Source organism: Gymnoscopelus braueri, assembly GCF_963280865.1.
Source record: "Gymnoscopelus braueri genome assembly, chromosome: 12".
NCBI classification, from domain to species: domain Eukaryota; kingdom Metazoa; phylum Chordata; class Actinopteri; order Myctophiformes; family Myctophidae; genus Gymnoscopelus; species Gymnoscopelus braueri.
Window position 1 is genome coordinate 2,253,416 of NC_137614.1, and position 20,479 is coordinate 2,273,894.

Below are 20,479 nucleotides of genomic sequence, written 5' to 3' on the forward strand. Positions count from 1 at the left end.
AAATGATTAAATAGGTCAGTAATTTTTTTTTTTCCCTACATTTTTATCCCACGATTTTGTAACCCTATTTTTTACACCCAGTGCCAATTGTCTATGTAATCCTGGGCACTACCTTCCCTCTGCCAACCTAGGGAGGCCAGGGCCGAGCTCATGCCTCCTTCAATGCATGAGAGCCAACTGACCTTCTTGTCACCTGACAGGGGGGAGTTTCCCTGGTTGGACGTAGCGCGTGGAAGGAACACGTTATTCCAACCAGTTCCCTTCCCCTCCATCAGGCGCCCCGGCTGGCCAGGGGGAGGCAGTATAGTGACCAGGATTACTGCATGTTTTTGTGAGGGTACCTACCCTAGGAGACACGGGGAGAACATGCAAACTCCACACAGAAAGGCAGTCATTTCTTTGTATATTTCAGTTATTTGTCATATCTGCCCTGTGCAAGAAGGCTAAAAGAAATGTACATTTTATTCATAATGTTCCAATGTTCAATGACAGAAACATAATTACAGCCCTAGTTACAGTGCAGTTACAGTAATCAAACTGCTCCATTTAATATATTTTAAAAAAAATAACTGATGAATAACTTTTTATAAAAAAAACTGATTGGGGGGATTAACATAGTTTTTATTTTGTCAAATTTATTGAAAATAGCCGTTCTGTAGATTTTCGCTATTATTGTGCAACACCGTTGTACGATGAAGTACTGATTAATAAGGCTTAGCTGGTTAATATGACTGAATCGAATAGATTTTTTTCACCTTGTTCTGTTGATATATTATATCAAATATAATAGATTACCAAAAAAACACAGTTCGTGGTAATTGATATAGAATAATCACTAAGAAGTATAATGGATAGTTGCAGCGCTAACGTAAGAGTCTTCACTCACCTCCTCAGAGCAGAGACATCTCCGTTGTAGGCTGCAAACATCAGGTTGATCACTGACTTGTTCTAATGGGACAAAAAGACAAATCATAATTATGATCATGGATTTGATCCTGGTTGTTTGTATGCAGCAGTGTTTCTGGGCCCCCCTTTGTGGGACGTCAAAGATCACAGGGCCTTGAGGCCTTGTCTGGTTGGAGGTAGTCCAACATTTTAAAGTAGCTAAAATAGCTGAACTACAACCTCTCGACGCATTGTGATAGGTTCATAGCAGTGGTGGAAAAAGTACTCACAATACTAAGTAAAAGTATCAATACTGCAATGTAGAAATACTCTGTTACAACTTAAAGTCCGGAATTAAAAATGTACTTGAGTGAAAGTACAAAAGCATTGATATCAAAATGTACTTAAAGTACCAAAAGTAAAAGTACTAAAATGTTTGAAAATAGCAGATCTACAAGCTCACAACGCGTCGCGATGCGACGCGTTGTGAGCTTGTAGATCGGCTATTTTCGAATAGCCTAGGTATCAAATAGGGCTAAAGTGGTTAATGAATATTCTATAATATGATTATGTATATCTGCAAAGTAACTAGTAACTAAAGTTTTCAAATAATTGTAGTGGATTAAAAGTACATTATTTGGCTTTGAGATGTAGTGGAGTAGAAGTAAAATTATTGAAAATTGGAAATACTCCAGTAGAGTAAAAAATACCTGAAATTTTTACTTAAGTACGGTACTTGAGTAAATGTAATTAGTTACTTTACACCACTGGTTATTACACTGGCCCGGGGCGCAGTCCGAAAGTCAAAGACTAGACTAGGACAACAAGAACTCAGTCAGTCAGTCACAACAGGAGGGAGTAGAATTGGATTAATGGACTGTGACATCAAAGTCCACGGGCCAATCACAGCAATTTTCTAAGGCTAATTATTCAGAAAACCCCAGACCACAGAAAATCTACTGAATGTTCAAAGTTCTGTTTGTTTGGGTGTAATTGAGGTCAGAAAACAAACAAAAACAAACAAACAGAGAATCATCGTCATGAAACCTTTAAGCATGTTTATAAACCCTAGGGTGGGGGGCAGCTTTGAGTCAACATAGCAAAGGCACGGTCACCCGTCCTTACCGCACTAGACTTTATATACAACTGACAACTGCGTTGTGAAGCTTGTAGATCGGCAATGTTTGCTATTGGTCATCCCACCTTCACTTAATGCGACCCGCAGGTTAATATTGGAATACTTATATATTATTGATTTCAGCTGTTACAATTTCAAACATGCAAACAAGACCTGCTTTAACTACTTCAGTCTATATTATAGTAGCTTAATGACTAGTATTACAATTGTTAACATAAGTATAACTAAATGCATTTGAAATGAAATAAAATTTTCACTTTTCAGGATTCTAAAAATAGCAAAAAATAATTCAGGATTCCAATAAAAAAATGACAAAAATAGCAGATCTACAAGCTGAAAACGCGCCGCACTGCGACGCATTTTGAGCTTGTAGATCGGCTATTTTTGCTACTTTTGTGTGACATAAAATGACGAAGTAGGGCATTAATTACGAAAAAAGTTAAAATACGGAGATAAGATGTTTCTGCCCGACTGTATGCAATGTGGCCCTCTGGAGTGAGTGTGGAAATATAGTGGCCCTCTGCATCATCAAAGTTGCCCACCCCTGAGATACACTGAGATATGAAGTCAGAATGGCAATTAGAAAAACCTCGCAATCACAAGAACAACACTGATGCGATTCAGGCCTTTTTTATTCTGACTCAGCCGGTGGAAATGTTGAGTTAATGACCTCTACATCTTCATTGAAATGGACCCCAGTGTTGGGTAAACACAGCATTACACAGGGTCTCCCAAACCTGGGGTCCAGGTTTAGGTGGGACGTGAGGCATTGTCAGCAGTGGTGGTAAAAGTACTCATATTCTTTACTTAAGTAAAAGTATCAATACTGCAATGTAGAAATACTCTGTTACAAGTAAAAGTCAAGAATTCAAAATGTACTTGAGTGAATGTACAAAAGTATTGGTATCAAAATGTACTTAAAGTACCAAAGGCGGAAACTTCTTATGCAGAATGTCCCGTTTCACAAGTTTCAAATGTATAAAAATCAGAAAACAGCTGATGCGATGCGACGAGTTGTGAGCTTGTAGATCAGCTATTGTCAAATAGCTGATCTGAAATGGTTAAAGCATGTTTTGTAATAATCTATAAAGTAGCTAACTAAAGTTTTCAAATAATTGTAGTAGAGTAAAAAGTGCAATATTTGCCTCTGAGATGTAGTGGAGTAGATTGAAGTAAAAGTATTGAAAATTGGAAATACTCCAGCAAAGTAAAAGTACCTAAAAATATTACTTAAGTACAGTACTTGAGTAAATGTACTTAGTTACTTTCCACCACTGATTGTTAGGTGTAAGAATGGGGAACCATGCACTGATGTATTGGAGGCCTATAATCACAAAGGCGTGAAGCACTTTCATTTCACAACTTCCGACCCAGATAAAGAGACACAATCCACCTTTTAAGTTGGACAAACATTTACAATAAGATAAGATAAGATAAACCTTATTGTTTCCCTGGGGAGCGATGTGTTCTGGACTCTGTAATCAGGCCATGTAGGACAAAAGAAAACTAATAAGGCAACAAAACTAAAAAAAATCAAAGCAAACGTGGATATCCTCTCCTTATCTTGTTTGACAGCTGTAAATTTACATTAAGTAGTTCAGAGCAAGAATGTTCCGCTATGCGTTTCCTGTTATCAGTGACCAGGATCAGTGGATACCGCAGGGCCTATATTTTTTATTTACTACCATATGGTAGTCCATTTATTTCTTGAGTCATTTATTTATTCATTAAAAAAAATAATCTATTTTTTTCAATGTACCTGTATTGTAATATCCTACTAGGCCTATAGGGGCGAGTGGGGGTCAAGTTGAGCCCCCACAACCGCGCACAAAGATCGGCGCCTCTGCAGTTACCTGGTATAGGGTTAGTGCATTGTTGATTTTGACAGCAATTTTTTATTTAGTTTTAGTCATAGTCTTTTGAATAAAATTCCAATTTAGTTTCAGTCATATTTTAGTCATCTGAAATGTTTTAGTTCTTGTCTAGTTTTAGTCGACTAAATATCATAAGATTATAGTCGACTAAATCTACAGTTGATTTAGTCGACTACATTTTTTTTGTCGGTGCCTTGATGGCGTCGTAATGGCTGATTTTACACTCGGTTGCATGCTGAAAATAGCAGATCTACAAGCTCACAACGTTGTGAGCTTGTAGATCGGCTATTTTCAGCATGCACACCCTAGCTTAACCAACCATAGAATGACTTGTCTTTTAGTTCTACTGGATCTCTTCTCCACTAGTCACTAACATTTTAGTCTAGTTTTTATTTGTTGACAAAATTATCAATATATTTAGTCTTAGTTTTAGTCGTTGTAGCTTAGTTTTTATTTAGTTTGTATTTAGTTTTCAGCAGTGAAAAAAGGTAGTCGACCAGCATTTTTCATCATAGTTTTAGTCGACCCCCACGACGCGCACAAAAATTGGCGCCTCTGCAGTTACCTGGTATAGGGTTAGTGTTAGGGTAGTGTAACACAGTTACCTGGTGTAGGGTTAGTGTTAGGGTAGTGTAACACAGTTACCTGGTGTAGGGTTAGTTTTAGGGTAGTGTAACACAGTTACCTGGTATAGGGTTAGTGTTAGGGTAGTGTAACACAGTTACCTGGTGTAGGGTTAGTTTTAGGGTAGTGTAACACAGTTACCTGGTATAGGGTTAGTGTTAGGGTAGTGTAACACAGTTACCTGGTGTAGGGTTAGTGTTAGGGTAGTGTAACACAGTTACCTGGTGTAGGGTTAGTTTTAGGGTAGTGTAACACAGTTACCTGGTGTAGGGTTAGTTTTAGGGTAGTGTAACACAGTTACCTGGTGTAGGGTTAGTTTTAGGGTAGTGTAACACAGTTACCTGGTGTAGGGTTAGTGTTAGGGTAGTGTAACACAGTTACCTGGTGTAGGGTTAGTGTTAGGGTAGTGTAACACAGTTACCTGGTGTAGGGTTAGTGTTAGGGTAGTGTAACACAGTTACCTGGTGTAGGGTTAGTGTTAGGGTAGTGTAACACAGTTACCTGGTCCTCAGCAGGTCTTCTAGGATCGTGCTTCTTGGTGAAGTGTCTCAGGTTGTCATAATTGTGGAAGTTGAATTGAGACACCAGCTCCTAAACAATGACAACTTTAATAAGAACTGGATGCACTTTTATTATTTAAAATGTTTTTAATTAAGGGTTAATTCACTTTTCCTTTTTTTTGCAAAAAAAAATTAATATTATTTTTTATAAATTCTTGAAACAAAAAAAACCTGTGATAGTTATATCGCATGAACATACTCTACCATACAGATCAAACATTTTATTCACACAGAAAGAATTATGGATTGCAGTTTTAAATGAAACGACTGATGCCACATACTTCACAGAAATGGATGCCTCGTACACTGTTCCCCACTCTGTCTAGTGCTGGGGACCAGCACATCATTCCCATCACGTTGGGGACCACCAGTAGGACAGCTCCTGAAACACCAGACTTAGCTGGCAGGCCCACCTGAATGACACACAACACAGGCACAGCATGGAGTCAATACTTTGTAACAGTGACTCTGTTGACTCTGTTAACTTTTTAAAATTTCAAGGACCCCCATAACTCTGAGAGTGTACAAAGGGAACCAAATGCACCCATGGGTGCATTTGGTTCCATTTGTACACTCTCAGAGTTACAGACCTGTAAGGGTCCATGAACCCCCTCAAGGTACCCTGAGGGTCCCTGCTTGGACCTCGGACTTGGACTTTGAGAACCACTGCTTTGGAAAAGCATCATTGCATCATTGTTGCATCATTTTATGGATGGCATTGAACCAAATGTCAAACATTTTGAGCAATTTTCAAAATATACGTATATATTCAATTTTTATTTTATTTCTTAAACGTTTTAAAACGTTTTTCAAAATAAAACAGGACTTCTACAGTACAAGCTCACAAAGTGTTGCATTGCGACGTAGATTGTCTTTTTACTGCATAACAGGGGCCATCGCCATGCTGGCTTGTGGTGGACATTTTTTACAAAATTCTATTTTTGCCATGGACATACAATATAGATAAACACATAAAGAGCTCGCCCTAAAGGACCATTACAGGTCTGTAACTCTGAGTGCGTACAAATGGAACCAAATGGACCCTTACGGATCCATTTCATTTGTACACACTCAGAAAATAATCCACTGCACCAGTGGACTCATAGCTACTACTACTGTATGTATTGTATGTGCCATACAATACATAGTGTCATAGTAAATCAGTGTCATACATATTCTGAAGAAAACCTGGAGACTGACATTCAGTAATTGGGTGTTATCATCAAAATAAGAACATTATTAAGGTCATTACACACCGGCGATTATGCGAATATACGCAAAATTCGGATTCGAAGCTTGCATTGACTTCATAAGTTTAAAAAAAAAAACGTATTATTCGCATGAAAAAAATCGTCCCCGGTGTGTAAGGAGCTTTATGGTGTGTAAAAACAAAATCAAACATTTGGCACAGACAAGGCCAAGACCACATGTGTACGTGTACGGACATATTGATGACCCCTGCCGCATAAGCCTGGAGGCATGTTGCTGTGACTGCATGGTGAGGCTCTGTGCTGTTTCTGCCAGTATAAATGGATGGTCTTGCTGTTACGTACATGAAAGGCAAACTCTCCAGAGAAGTCGTACATTCCACACGAGTGCATCAGACTCAGCGTGTCGCGCACCGCCTCCGTGCTCAGCACACGCTCCCCTGTGATTGGACAGATGCCCCCGTTGGCCAGCGTGGCGGCCATGACACTGCCGGACTCGCACGTCACCTCGATGGCACACAACTGGAATGGACAAACACACCAAACTATTAGACATCTGTTAAAACAGAGATACAATAATGTAGGTGGGTACTGTAGACAGACAGACAGACAGACAGACAGACAGACAGACAGACAGACAGACAGACAGACAGACAGACAGACAGACAGACAGACAGACAGACAGACAGACAGACAGACAGACAGACAGACAGACAGACAGACAGACAGACAGACAGACAGACCTGAAAGTAGCAGTCCAAAGCTGCCATCATGTCTGCGTTCTCAGGGAAGCACTGCAATGACAACAGTCTATAATCAGCGCATATTGCAGATATTGACTGCTATTTTTCGTTTAAGTTTACTGTATATAAGTCCAGTCTAAAGTCTTTTGGTGCAAGTCCAAGCCAAGTCTTAAGTCGAGTCTCAAAGTTGCACAAAGTGATATTGTCTTGTTAAAATAAGTGTTAAATTGCTCTATATTCCCATAGTAATCATTGCTATAGAGTATTTGTTCAGTAACAGGGGTCTCCCTAACCCTCACCCTCTCCAGCTCTTTAATAAACAATTGTGTAATGGTAGTTGTGAGATATGGCGTGGACATAAACACACAAAAAAAGGATCTGACCCAGTATATATCCCTGGGGGACCCCGGTCATGTGGATTAAACTTATTCATCTTATACCCAGCCTGACACGCTTCAAATACATTCTGCACCCAAATCAAAATCCTTCTACTACATCAGTTGATTAAATTATTTTAATGGCTAACAGGTCACCCTAAAGCAATCAAACAGGTGCGACGAGTGGTTAGGGTGCGTACCACATGGGCTCAAATGCCTGACAGTAAGTCTCCAGGTTCGATTCCCAGCTGAATCGACCATTTACTGCATGTCACTCCCTTATTCTCTCTCTCCCTGTTTTCTGTCCCTCTCCACTGTCAAAAAGAAAACATAAAATACTCCAAAAATGACACTAACTGGAAAGCAATCAAACAAACGTTCAAAACCCTTTTGAATTGAAGTAAAGCTAATATTGACAACAGTAGGCTACATTGATGTAAACCTTGCATAAATCTGTCCCAAACACGTGCCTGTGCTTTTCCACAACACAACACAACTCAGTCTGAGTCTGGATAAACATTATATTAAACATTAACCTTTATGTTTTCCTGTGTTATGATAACCTGATGTAAACCTTCCACTGTAAATATATCTACTGTATGTCTGGGTAAACATTATATTAAACATTAACCTTATGTTTTACTGTTATTATGATATCCTGTTATTGATGCAAACATTATACTGTATATACATCTATCCATCTAGGGCTAGGCTAATGTGCTTTACCACAAAACAAGTCATACCCAGTGTAAACATTAAGTTAAGGGTTAAACATTAACATTAACAAGTTAAACATTAACATTTATGGGTTGCTGCATTATGATAAACCTGAATAACCTGAAGTGGAATAGACTTCCGCTGTCTATAAATCTATCATAAACATTCTGCACAAAAGTGCTTGTGTTTTTCCACAACTGGGAATCTGGGTCAAAATGGGTCAAAACTAGCAAAAGTAGCAGATCTGCTACTTTTGATGCTTTTGTGTGACGCTGTATTATGATCAAGTAGGGTGTTGATTTACGCAAAACAAACACAATAAGTTAGAATATGGAGATAAGAGGTTTCTGCCCGAGAGCAAAGATATGTTAAACATTTACATTTTACAGTCATTTGGCACATGAGGCTGTCTGCTTCTCAACATAATTCAATGCTACTTAACTCTGATGTATACAAGCAAAAGATTGCAGCTATAGGGCTGGGGCGATTAGGGTTAGGAGTAATGGAGTAAGAAAGGTTTGTCGGTCAAGTCCACAGCTCTGTATACAGTAGGTCCATTCAACCCCCAGGCCCTGTCACCACTCACCTTTTTCTCTTTGAGATAATAACCAATGGCATAGTTCCGATCCCCTGTCTCCTTCTCTGACTGGAATCTATTCGATTAAAGAGGGGAGACTAATGTTTCATACAGTATATGACACATAATCTGCAAGATTATACAACTGAGACTAATGTTTCATATGACAACACAATAGTCCTTTTTCATGGTAGCCATATATATTGAAATAGTATATTTATGGTGACATTTCGATGTCAGAAGTGTTGCAGCCAGCGCACGTATCTATTCTGCATGTTGTTAGGGTTACAACCCTCTATGAGGAGAAATAAGGTGCTCTGTTCTGACGTTACGGGACTGTTGCTCGCTCTATCTATGCTGTCATTCACCAACATATACCTTGCAGTATGTTCATTCCCGCTGACGCAAGTCTTTGATAGTTCTCACTCAGACCTGTACTTTTGTGTGCTTTTTTTTGTTCGGTTGTGGACGTGTGGTGGAGTTAGTAACAGGGGTAGACATTCTAAATGCCCGGGCGCGCCATGCTGGCTCCGACAGTGCAGGGCAGCAGCCAGCAGGAACAGACAAGATACATGGCACAGAGACGAAGGCACGTCAAGAGGTCCAACCTCAAAGTTCACCAATGTTGAACTCCACGCTTCAGATACCTCGAGGCGCAGCAACCGGATGCCCCGCCCCCTCGCTCCCATAGGACGAAGTTAACGTGGCGCTGGCGCTTCTGTGCCCTTATGCTAAATCATGTACAGGTGTTACTAATGATACAAATTAAGCCTTTGTTCCATGTAACATAGCCATTCCAGTGAGCCAACATGCAAAATAGCAGCATGCATCCTGACTCCTGACTCCACTGTCAGGACGAAATCAACACTGATCCTGACAGTGGAACACAACCTTAAATACTGTCATTTGTTACAGGATGCAACATTACCCTACTATTTACACGTATGTGGCTAAAGTATGAGTGTAGTGTGTACTATTATACTTTAGCATAACACTCACACTGCGTTGTTGAAGCCCACAAATTCTCCACCAGCCATGGCGTTCAAGAAGTCCATAACCTACAACGATAACACAGAAATATTTGTTGAAACAGCATGCAACCAAAATATTATAATAAGACTGTGAAATACAAAACCATTTGGGTACTTACATAGTCAAACCTTGCAGCTTTATTTGTCTGAGGCTGTAAACAGAAAAAAAAGACAGAATAACGTTGGCTTTGTTTTGAAGCTTTGACTTACAGTAATTAACACATACGTCAACAGTCATACAGGCCCTATAGATGGCAGTATTCTGACACTAATGGCATGCATGACACATATGACATGTCTGCTTTGGTCTGCCTGCTTGCCAGTGGTGTAAAGTAACTAAGTACATTTACTCAAGTACTGTAGGCCTACTTAAGAACGCTTTTGAGGAATTTTTACTTTACTGTAGTATTTCCCATTTTCTGTACTTTTACTTCACTACATTTATTTGAAAACTTTAGTTACTTTATAGATTTTGATTATTATTAAAAAACACACTAACCACTTCAGCCATATATATATTTCGGCCATTTGAAAATAGCAGATCAACAAGCTCACAATACATTTTGATACCAATACTTTTGTACTTTTACTCAAGTCAATTTTGAATTGTAACAGAGTATTTCTACCTTACAGTATTATTACTTTTACTTAAGTAAAAAATGTGAGTACTTTTACCAATGTGAGTACTTTTACTGCCTGCCTGCCTGCCTACCTGCCCGCCTGCCCGCCCGCCCGCCTGCCCGCCTGTCCGTCTGTCCGTCTGTCCGTCTGTCCGTCTGTCTGTCTGTCTGTCTGTCTGTCTGTCTGTCTGTCTGTCTGTCTGTCTGTCTGTCTGTCTGTCTGTCTGCCTGCCTGTCCATGTTATAATGTGGGCATCTGTGAGGCGAACACGAGGTCTTCTTGGATTTCAAGACTGTGGAAAGTATCGTTGACAAGTAGTAAAGAGTGACTAAATGTGGATTGTACTTAGTGTGCTCTCTCTTTAACGACCTCACCGATTATTTATAACTGGAGGAGATGATGTAAGACTGAATGTGATGATGCTGTGAGGTCATTCTTTGCACGACTCTGTTATGCATCAAAGCATGGTTACAGTGGTTAATCGATTCATTAATATATTATATTAAACAATTTAATATAAAAAAATTATATGTATTTTTATTTAGCATTCCTGACAATAATTCAATATTTTCTAATGCTGCTGTGGTAGGAGACCAATACAAAACTATATAAAAGTATAATATAAACAACTCTCCCAGTATAATCACTGATCGCTGATGATCCAGTTTCAAAGAGAATGTTTTAAATATGGTTTTGCTCTTGTTGGGATTGGCGTCCTATTAACTTATTAACAATATTAACAATATAGTAAAATATTGGATTATTGGCTGAGGAATGTGACAAAAACAAAAGCATCTCCATGTGTTCAAGGCTTCATGGGGTGAGTATATTGATAGAAAATATGTAATTTCTTCGGGTGAAGTATTCCTTTAATTGAAAAAGTAATCTCTAGAATAATCCCTAATAAAGTGATGGATAGTTGCATTCCTGCTTGGTTCCAGTGAGGCCTCTCTGCTGTAACTCTCACTGACATGCCAACTGTTTTTTATCAACAAGACTTGGCTGACCTTTACATTCTGTTGGCACAACCGTTGTCACCTCACCGGTGCACAATGTTAAAACCTTGAAGCATCTTTCTCCTACTCTGTGTGTAAATAAACACAAAGTCCCTGTTTGTAATGTAATGGCTATCAAAGGCAATGATAAACAAACACACACACACACACACACACACACACACACACACACACACACACACACACACACACACACACACACACACACACACACACACACACACACACACACACACACACACACACACGTGAGACACCACCTCTCTCTCCCTCCCTCTCTCTGTCCCCCCCCCTCTCCCCCTCTCTCTCTCTCTCTCTCTCTCTCTCTCTCTCTCTCTCATCTCTCTCTCTCTCTCTCTCTCTCTCTCTCTCTCTCTCTCTCTCTCTCTCTCTCTCTCTCTCTCTCTCTACACAACATGTAAAGCCAGTTATCTGACACACACCTTCCCCGGTGGGAGCCGTTATTGGCCAGACAGACACACGCCCCTGTTGTCAGCATAGTGTCTCAAGCACGCGGTCCTTCCCCCCACATAGAACCTGACCTACATAAGATAACAGACCTATCTGTGGCTGTCAGCTGGCAGGGACAGTTCAGCGGGCAGGGCGAAGCATCCCGCCGGCAGAACAAGGCATACGTGCACCCTCCTACAGAGCTACGTACATACAGGGGGTGGATGCCCCCTGCACCCAGTCGGATGATGATTATTGATTAATACACGTCACTGAGTCAGCAGCTAATGGTGCAGGGTGAAGTTTCTCAACTGATCGTTTGTTTTGGTTTTTTGTTGTTGTTAAAGCTCTATATATTCTGATAGGGGTCTTCCCGTCTCTCCAGCTCTTTAGTAAACAGAAAAGTATTGTTTAAGTCTGGACTCGGGATACCAATTTTAACCAATCAGGAGAGAGAACCCCCCCCCCCTCGTTTACCCATCACATCCAAGTTCACTTGCTCATCCTGCTGTGTGACTTCTCACTCCTGATTGGATCAAATTGGTATCCTGGCCTGAAAATGTACTTTATGTTTACTAAAGAGCTGGAGAGACACGGAGAACCCTGTTACAAAACAAACACTATTATAGCAATGAGTACGATCAGAATATAGAGCTATAACACGCATTTTAACATGCACTCATACTGTACTGTGGTAGTTTGAAGCACCCAGTCAACCAGACTCAATGGGTGCTGAATGCCTTGACATTAGATAATGTTGCACTGTCTGCAGTCTAGAGCTGTTAGGTGGACAATAAGCTGCCATGTCCTCCTGATAACAACACAGACTCTATGCTAAGTGCCAATCCATGGAACACTGTTATCACTTTTCCAAAATGTAAAAAATGTAAAAGAAATGCTTGGAAAATGGTCTCAAGTAATGTAAAGTATACATGATTAGAGCATGCTTGAACATATGACTATTAAATATCAAATATTTTGTACATATATAGTAAAAGTGTGCAGGCATCTTTGTATGTGAATAGAAACTTGAAATCACATAAATAAATGGCATTATGGTAAGCAGATAATTATATAAGCTCACATGTGTGACCTTGTATAGATCGACTATTTAAAAAGAGATCACCTTGTGACCATTTAAAAGAAAATCTTTGAACAATGTTTTGATGATTTTTACCTTTATAAGAGAAGTGATGACTATGGCTCCAGCGTTCACCATGGGGTTGTGTGGCTTGTCTGCAGGAAGAATGATATCATCTCAGATTAAATGTTGTAATAGTTATAGCATGAATAACAAATGAGAACATTCCATGATTTACATTGTTTGAATACATAACATTGTCCGGTAGAAACCAGCTAACTCCATTTTGACGCTTTTGCATTTTTCCCCCATAAATCAGGGCCATTGAACACCCTTTACGTCTGTGTGTTGGTAAAAAATATATTGAACCAATGAAAAGCATTATAAAAAGCGCTTCTGACAAAACCAGCTAACTCCATTGGATCCTCAAACTTTCTGGGTTTTGCTGACTCCAGGCTCCACCCCCTTTTGACCTCCAACCTCATTGTGAGCTTGGAGGTCCATTCAGCTGTTCTTATCAATGATGTGTTCATCATCAAACCCAAGCCCCCAGAGTTGCTGATAGTCAGGGGATATTAGCAGAAAGATTTCCAATCTTGGAATAAATTCCTTACCAAAAAAAATCTTCACCAATGTGTTTGTAAAGGTGTCTAGTAACACATCTCACAAAGACTGAAATTCAGTTTCCCTAGGAGAATTTTTGACAGCTGCTGAAAGTTGGGGTACCCACCATTTCCATGCAGGGCAAAAAAAAAAAAAAAATTAATTCTGTTTTAAGTAGCATGTGAGGGGTCAAACTAGGGTGTTTTTATGATTCTGAATCCATTGCAAGCATTTGTTTTGCACCAACACCACTCCTTGGGCTAAAAACAGCCCAATCTCAATGGGCTTTTTACACAAAAAGTATACCTGGACAAGGATAGCTATGGCCGTTTTTAGCCCAAGGAGTGGTTTTGGTGCAAAACAAATGCTTGCAATGGATTCAGAATCATAAAAACACCCTAGTTTGACCCCTCACATGCTACTTAAAACAGAATTAAAATTAGATTTTTTTTTGCCCTGCATGGAAATGCAGGGAAATGGTGGGTACCCCAACTTTCAGCAGCTGTCAAAAATTCTCCTAGGGAAACTGAATTTCAGTCTTTGTAAGATGTGTTACTAGACACCTTTACAAACACATTGGTGAAGATTTTCTTTGGTAAGGAATTTATTCCAAGATTGGAAATCTTTCTGCTAATATCCCCTGACTATGAGAAACATTGAAGCTGCCACCCCAGTGGCCAAAGCTGGAACTGCAGGCAGGGAGAAATACATGCACGCGCAAAACATACTGAGAGATATTTATATTTATACATATAAATATGTAAACATATTATACATACATACATATGCATTTACATATAAATATGCATCTCGAGTGTATTTAATAAATATCTCGCGTTCAATCCTTGACACACGGGCTGCCGTAGAACGCAAAAAGGACACTAGTGCGCATGCTCATAACTCTACGTGTGGTCAAAATCGAACCAATAATTCTACTTCCGGCAGGTTTCCGGGTGCTTCAAAACGCCACTGAGCACATTCATTGAAATGATAGCTGGGGGCGGGGCAATCCGCTCTCTAGTTATATTATACCTCTATGATCAAACCTCCTAACTCCTAACATTTTGGAGTTAGCTGGTTCCTGCCGGAGAGCAGAGATATATACCATGTTACTTGGTTATGACTTGGCAAGACATAACTTATGATAATAAGTATATAGCCTACTTATTGACCATTACTAGCCATTGTACATTTTGCTAATGAGAACGGGCTCACTGGGAATACTAGACTCAATGCAGGGATGCATGTTTGTACTATGAGAGGAAAATATATACTATATTATGCTGTTCTAACGTAATCTGATGTCTCTTATCCTATATTAGCCACCTGAACACACGAGTCCATATTCTGGGGGTGAACATTCAGCAAAAATATCCGATCTACAAGCTCACAACAACACAATTTGTCGTGAGCTTGTAGATTGGCTATTTTCAGCCAAGGAGATTTGGTATAGACGAAAATACTAGTGGATCTACGTGGAGAACCCTGGGGGACCCCGGTCAAATAAGTATATAGGGTTACTGTAGTTCATTTCTTGCACTATGCAGTAGCTGCACGGTGTTGCCAGCATCTATAAGGAGTGCAGGTGAAAAAGCTGACGCTGACAACATTCCTCAATAAGCAGACACAATCTGGGAACATAATCATTAACTACACAGCCAGGACTAATAACACCTTAGGCTGCACATTACTGCTGTTGTGCAACAGAACAATTAGTGTTTGCCACAGTATAGAGATTGCACCTATACATTGTATCTTATGTCTGAAACAAGCTGATAAGGTGGTTCCTTGGTGCTGCGTTATCAGCGCTGCCCAGTGCTGGCCATCCATCAGGGTGTTCAGGTTTCAGTACCCAGCATTGGCCAGGTTATTGCATTATAGTTAGGGAAAGTTAGCTACATTTCTGACCAATCTGCAAAATAAATGCTTAGTTACCAATAGCTTTCTTCACAAATGTGTTCATAAAGGTGTCTACTAAACACCTCTCAATTTGTTCCAACACAACTCCCATGGGAAACTTCACAGGAGAAATATCACAGGAGCCTATCATTGCATAGTAGTACCTATATAAACCTCTGTGTATGCCCTTTTCCACTATATATGTCCTGATGAAGGCCTGAACAGGCCGAAACGTTGACGAGCAATACATTCTGGAGCTTTTTGCAACTACCAGTGTGCAGACTTTATTATTTTTCATTATACTTTGTTTGTCTAAGCACCTGGACCAACGGATGTGTGTGCACTACCTTTTTCAAACTTCACAGGAGCCCATCAAAGTTGGGGTAGCTGGAGGGCCTGGGCAAAAAAAAGCTTATCTTTGTTGAGTGGTGTATTTTGATTCTTGGGGTTCTTAGAAAGTCAAATAAAGATATCTCCATTTTTTACTGTTGTGTTTAGTTTGCGTAAGGTGCATAATTAGCAAATTATTGGCCAAAAACGGGACGTCGCTATAATTTTGCTTCTAAGTCCATGTTTGTGATGTCCAGAAATTAATTAATTTATAATTAATAAATGATGCAAAAATACGATACAAATCAGGAAATTACTGCATTTTTCACCTTTTCCAACTTAAGTCTATATTTACATATGCACCCATTATTACCTTGCCATAACTAAATCATGCGACCCTTTGTCATTAGCATAATTGGCATAAATTATGTAATACATAAGCTGAAACCTGGCTGACCAGGTGTGAATTGAAGGATGGTCAGAGATCAATCTGAAAGAAGCCATGGGCCAGCACAAGTTCACCGCCCACCTACGTGCCCTCTTCACGGTGAGTGGTGACCTGCTATGCGCAGACAAGATCCGCTCACGACCATACTCAAGAAATTGCCCAACCAGGAGAGTACTAGTGATGACTTTGGGGATGCTGATCAGCAACCACAAAATGCTACCAGTGATGGTTGTCCCCTCTAAAAAATGGGAATTGGAAAGCCAAACATGGATCATGTGCCCAGTAGGATGACCACTTCACAGCCACACTGGACAGCAAGTCCAAAGAGTTTAGGGAGATCAATAAAGTGTATGACCACTACAATCTCCCATCTTTACTGAAGGAGGCCACACGGAAGAGATTCCAGGGTTGCAAGCCTCCAACTACTTACAATGTGGAAGACGACACACCATTGGGGAGAGTTTCAGCAAAACAGGTCCTGACAAACAGGATGAAAGATGAGCTGACTGTCTACCTATCTCGCCAGGAGGACACACGGAAGAGATTCCAGAGTGGCGCCTCCAGGGGCGTAGCCAGAACGCTGGCAGCAGCTGGGCCTGGGCAATTGTGGGTGGGCACTGCGTGAGTGCGCAATTTTTTGGGCGGTTTAGTGCGGATTTGGGCGAAGCGCGGGCGCACGATTTTTTGGGCGGTTTTGTGCGGATTTGGGCGTTTTTGGGGCGGTTTTGTGCGGATTGGGTGAATATATTAGGGTGAATGTATATATATATATTTTTTTTTTGGGTGGGCACAACAGCCAGGTGGGTGGGCCCAGGCCTACCTATGCCCACCCGTGGCTACGCCCCTGGGCGCCTCCAACTTCTTACCGTACGGAAGACGATACACCATTGTGGAAAGTATCGGCAAAACAGTTCCTGTCAAACAGCATCAAAGAAGTCTATCTCGCCAAGAAAGCCCTTCTACTCTTTCAAGGGAAAGACAAAGTTTCCATTGTCACTTCAAGGGAGGATATCCACTCAAACTATACGGATGTACAAAATCTCCATAGCACGCACAAGTAGTGGTACACCTTGCCGAGCCATGTGGCCCATTGGGCAGTAGCGTGAGTCAGCTTGATGTACAAGTAGCCTACATCCCCTAGTCATGATTGATGCTGAGTGCCAAGCTGGGAGGCATTTGGTCCCATTTGTATAGTCTTTGGTATGACCCGGCCAGGAAATGTAACCCCGATCTCCCAATTTCACGGCGGACACTCTAACCCCAAGGCCTCTGAGCTGGTAGCGCGCACAAAGAGGCTGGATAATCCTGACCAGCACAGCCTGGATGCTGTCTGAAGAGGGGCAACAAATCTCTGGATTCAGTTCACTGACACTGATATCTTTTGTCTTGCAAGATTCCAGGGTGGCAAGCCTCCAACTTACCATGTGGAAGACGACACCATTAGGGGAATCTTTCAGCAAAACAGTTTCTGCCAAACAGGGTTAAAGATGAGCTGACTGTCTATCTCGCCAAAGAGGCCACACGGAGGAGATTCCAGAGTGGCAAGCCTCCACTGACACTGATATCGTTTGTCTTGCAACCCGATGGTACAGTACCATCAGCTATGCAATCACACCTACGTACTTCATCATCGGGAACAAGAAACAGATAATCAGTATCAATGCACTTGGTAAGGGGGTGGCTGCAACCTTACAAGGGTTCCATGCCTTCTCTGTAGCTGACAGGACATTTTGCTGGTGGGCATTGATGATGACGTGGCAGATGGAGATCCTTCAATTAAAGTGATTACAAAACTGTGCAATGGCAGAGGCCATCAAGACTAGTTTCATTAGTGTTAATTTTGTTTGTATATTTATACTTGGTCATCCTTTCTTGTTTTCATACATGTTATGTGCACTATGCAGTTTAAAATAAACTTAAAGGAGAGATCCGGACATTTTAAGTGTTATCTTTGATGTGTCGCTAATCACTCACCATCATTGAAAGGGACCTTGAGTTATTTCAGAGAGTCCTGTGTCGTCCAGTCTGTCGACCCCCTCCGTTGGCATAATGGGAGCCTCGCGACATTCAGTGCACGTTTGAGTATCATGAGAGTCCACGATGAGCAGTAGTAGAGAAAAAACGAACTTTGTATCGCTTATAATAGACGATTTTCACTCTTACACGGGCTCCCATTATGCCAACAGAGGGGGTCGACAGACTGAACGACAGGGGACTATCTGTCGTTCAGTCTGGAGTGATTAGCGACACATCAAAGATAACACTTAAAATGTCCGGATCTCTCCTTTAATCTGGGAAGTCTGTGACCATTTTTTATATTCTTTATTTTACATGATAATTACTATTTTTATTCATGTGTGCAAATGATACTAAAAAGGTAAAGTTGCATATGGCCGATTTTATGGCCAGGAGTATTTCTTTTACTAAAAACTAATGGTTGGAATGGATTCAGGACCCCCACAAACCCATAATTAGACATCCCACCAGTTCATATTGGCCAATTGTAATTATTCCCCAGTTTTTTGCCCAGGCCCTCCGGGTATCCTAACTTTGATTGGCTCCCATGAAGTTTCCCATGGGAGTTGGGTTGGAACAAATTGAGAGGTGTTTAGTAGACACCTTTATGAACACATTTGTGAAGAAAGTTATTGGAAAGCATTTATTTTGCAGATTGGTAAAAAAAGATTCTAACTTCCCCTAACTACATGGGTGAAACAAGCTCTCTCTCCACGGAGACATCTGGTGCTACAGGGGTTTGGGAGTTATTTAACGCGGTCCGCTCATTTGAGAGGCAGTTCCGCGTGCGTCACAGAAGGGGCCGTTACCAAGTTGTTGACAAGGCAACGAGCTCTGGCCAATAAGAGGCAGGCGGGGGCGGGTCTTTGCGTAACCGGTTTACAAAATAGATGTACGCGTATGTGTGTGTTAAAGAGTACTCGTGCTCAGCCAGCCTCCCCAGGGTAAATGAAGGGAAAAAAAGACTCTTAAACCCAATGCATATACACCTAGAACAGGCAAAGTTTGTTCAGTTTGGCTGGCTACAAACTACAATATGACGTCATTCAGAGGTCAGAACCTTTTTCACATCAACACTCTTTGACAAAAAGTTGTTAAATGTTAAAAGTCCTCAGCTCACCCTCCTCATCCAGCGACAGCTTATTGAACCTCAGTCCACTGGGCTCCTTGCCGACGTACTGATGCACCAGATCTGTGCCGTGGTCGTGCACGGCGATGGCGTACTCCAGAGGCTTCACACACGACTGCAGGCAGAACGGGATCTTGGTGTCGCCCACAGAATGTCTGCACCACACACACACACACACACACACACACACACACACACACACACACACACACACACACACACACACACACACACACACACACACACACACACACACCACATGGAGAGCAGAGAGGCCAAAGGAGAAGAGGATTGTTAAGGAAACAGTGAACGCAAAACAGAAGCATCATAAGGGTCCACAGAAAGCATTTCGTTTTTTAATTGCCAGTGTCTTTCTGCCATGCTTTTGTATGGTAAAGACGCCGGATCACTCCTCTTCCCAGAGTGTGATGTTTCAGCACATTCATGGCATGATGGCGCCCTGGATGCTTCAACAGAAAACAGCTCAACTTGTGGAGAGGAGAGCTGCTCATCAATGTCAGGGTTTTGATCCTCCTGGCTGTGTCTGACATACAGTAGGGTTGGGACCCGGGGGACGGAGGAGACCGAGAAGCCGGAGGAGACGGAGGAACCAGTTCCATCACATTTGGAACCGTTTTCCAGAACTGGTTTTATCACATTGTCAGAGCTAGTATGTGGACTTCACGTCTGCAATACAATTACAATATTGGTACTGTAGTTCTCAAACTTGTACATTTCAAGGACCATCATAACTCTGAGAGTGTACAAATGAAACAAAATTGACCCGCAATTTGGTTTCATTTGTACACTCTCAGAGTTACAGACCTGTAAGGATCCATTTGGAACACCCTATAGGAGTCGTTAAAGGGAACCGTTAAGGAATCGGACCGTTAACTCTTTGTCTGCCAACGATGAGATTTCTTGTCAAATTCCGCCACGGCACATGACATTTTCAGTGGTTTTCCACCAGTGGCGCTGTTATCTACCCTATGAATGATGCTTTCATTGCCTGATGACGACAGACCCGGCATTGTCATTTAAAAAAATTAAAGCTTGTTTACTTCCTGTTTATTTTCTGTGGGGAAATGGCTATATCTCTGTTCTTCTTGCTGTACGGCAAAAACAAGCCACATTCAAATGGCCACAGCTGTG

General features: G+C 41.1%; 1 protein-coding gene and 1 long non-coding RNA gene across 2 annotated transcripts in view; both read right to left on the minus strand.

The window, feature by feature from the left end:
* LOC308096711 overlaps positions 1 to 20,479 on the minus strand; it is a 776,952-nt gene that overhangs the window by 9,316 nt on the left and 747,157 nt on the right. The window lies entirely within an intron of this gene.
* LOC308097579 (glutaminase kidney isoform, mitochondrial-like) overlaps positions 1 to 20,479 on the minus strand; it is a 57,168-nt gene that overhangs the window by 8,553 nt on the left and 28,136 nt on the right. Inside the window, exons 6-15 of the mRNA XM_080445436.1 lie at positions 19,319 to 19,482; positions 12,999 to 13,057; positions 9,854 to 9,886; positions 9,703 to 9,761; positions 8,713 to 8,779; positions 7,033 to 7,083; positions 6,635 to 6,811; positions 5,363 to 5,494; positions 5,023 to 5,112; positions 887 to 948 (exon numbers count right to left, since the gene is read on the minus strand). Coding sequence (XP_080301562.1) covers positions 887 to 948; positions 5,023 to 5,112; positions 5,363 to 5,494; positions 6,635 to 6,811; positions 7,033 to 7,083; positions 8,713 to 8,779; positions 9,703 to 9,761; positions 9,854 to 9,886; positions 12,999 to 13,057; positions 19,319 to 19,482 — 894 coding nt within the window. The remainder of the gene's footprint in view (positions 1 to 886; positions 949 to 5,022; positions 5,113 to 5,362; positions 5,495 to 6,634; positions 6,812 to 7,032; positions 7,084 to 8,712; positions 8,780 to 9,702; positions 9,762 to 9,853; positions 9,887 to 12,998; positions 13,058 to 19,318; positions 19,483 to 20,479) is intronic.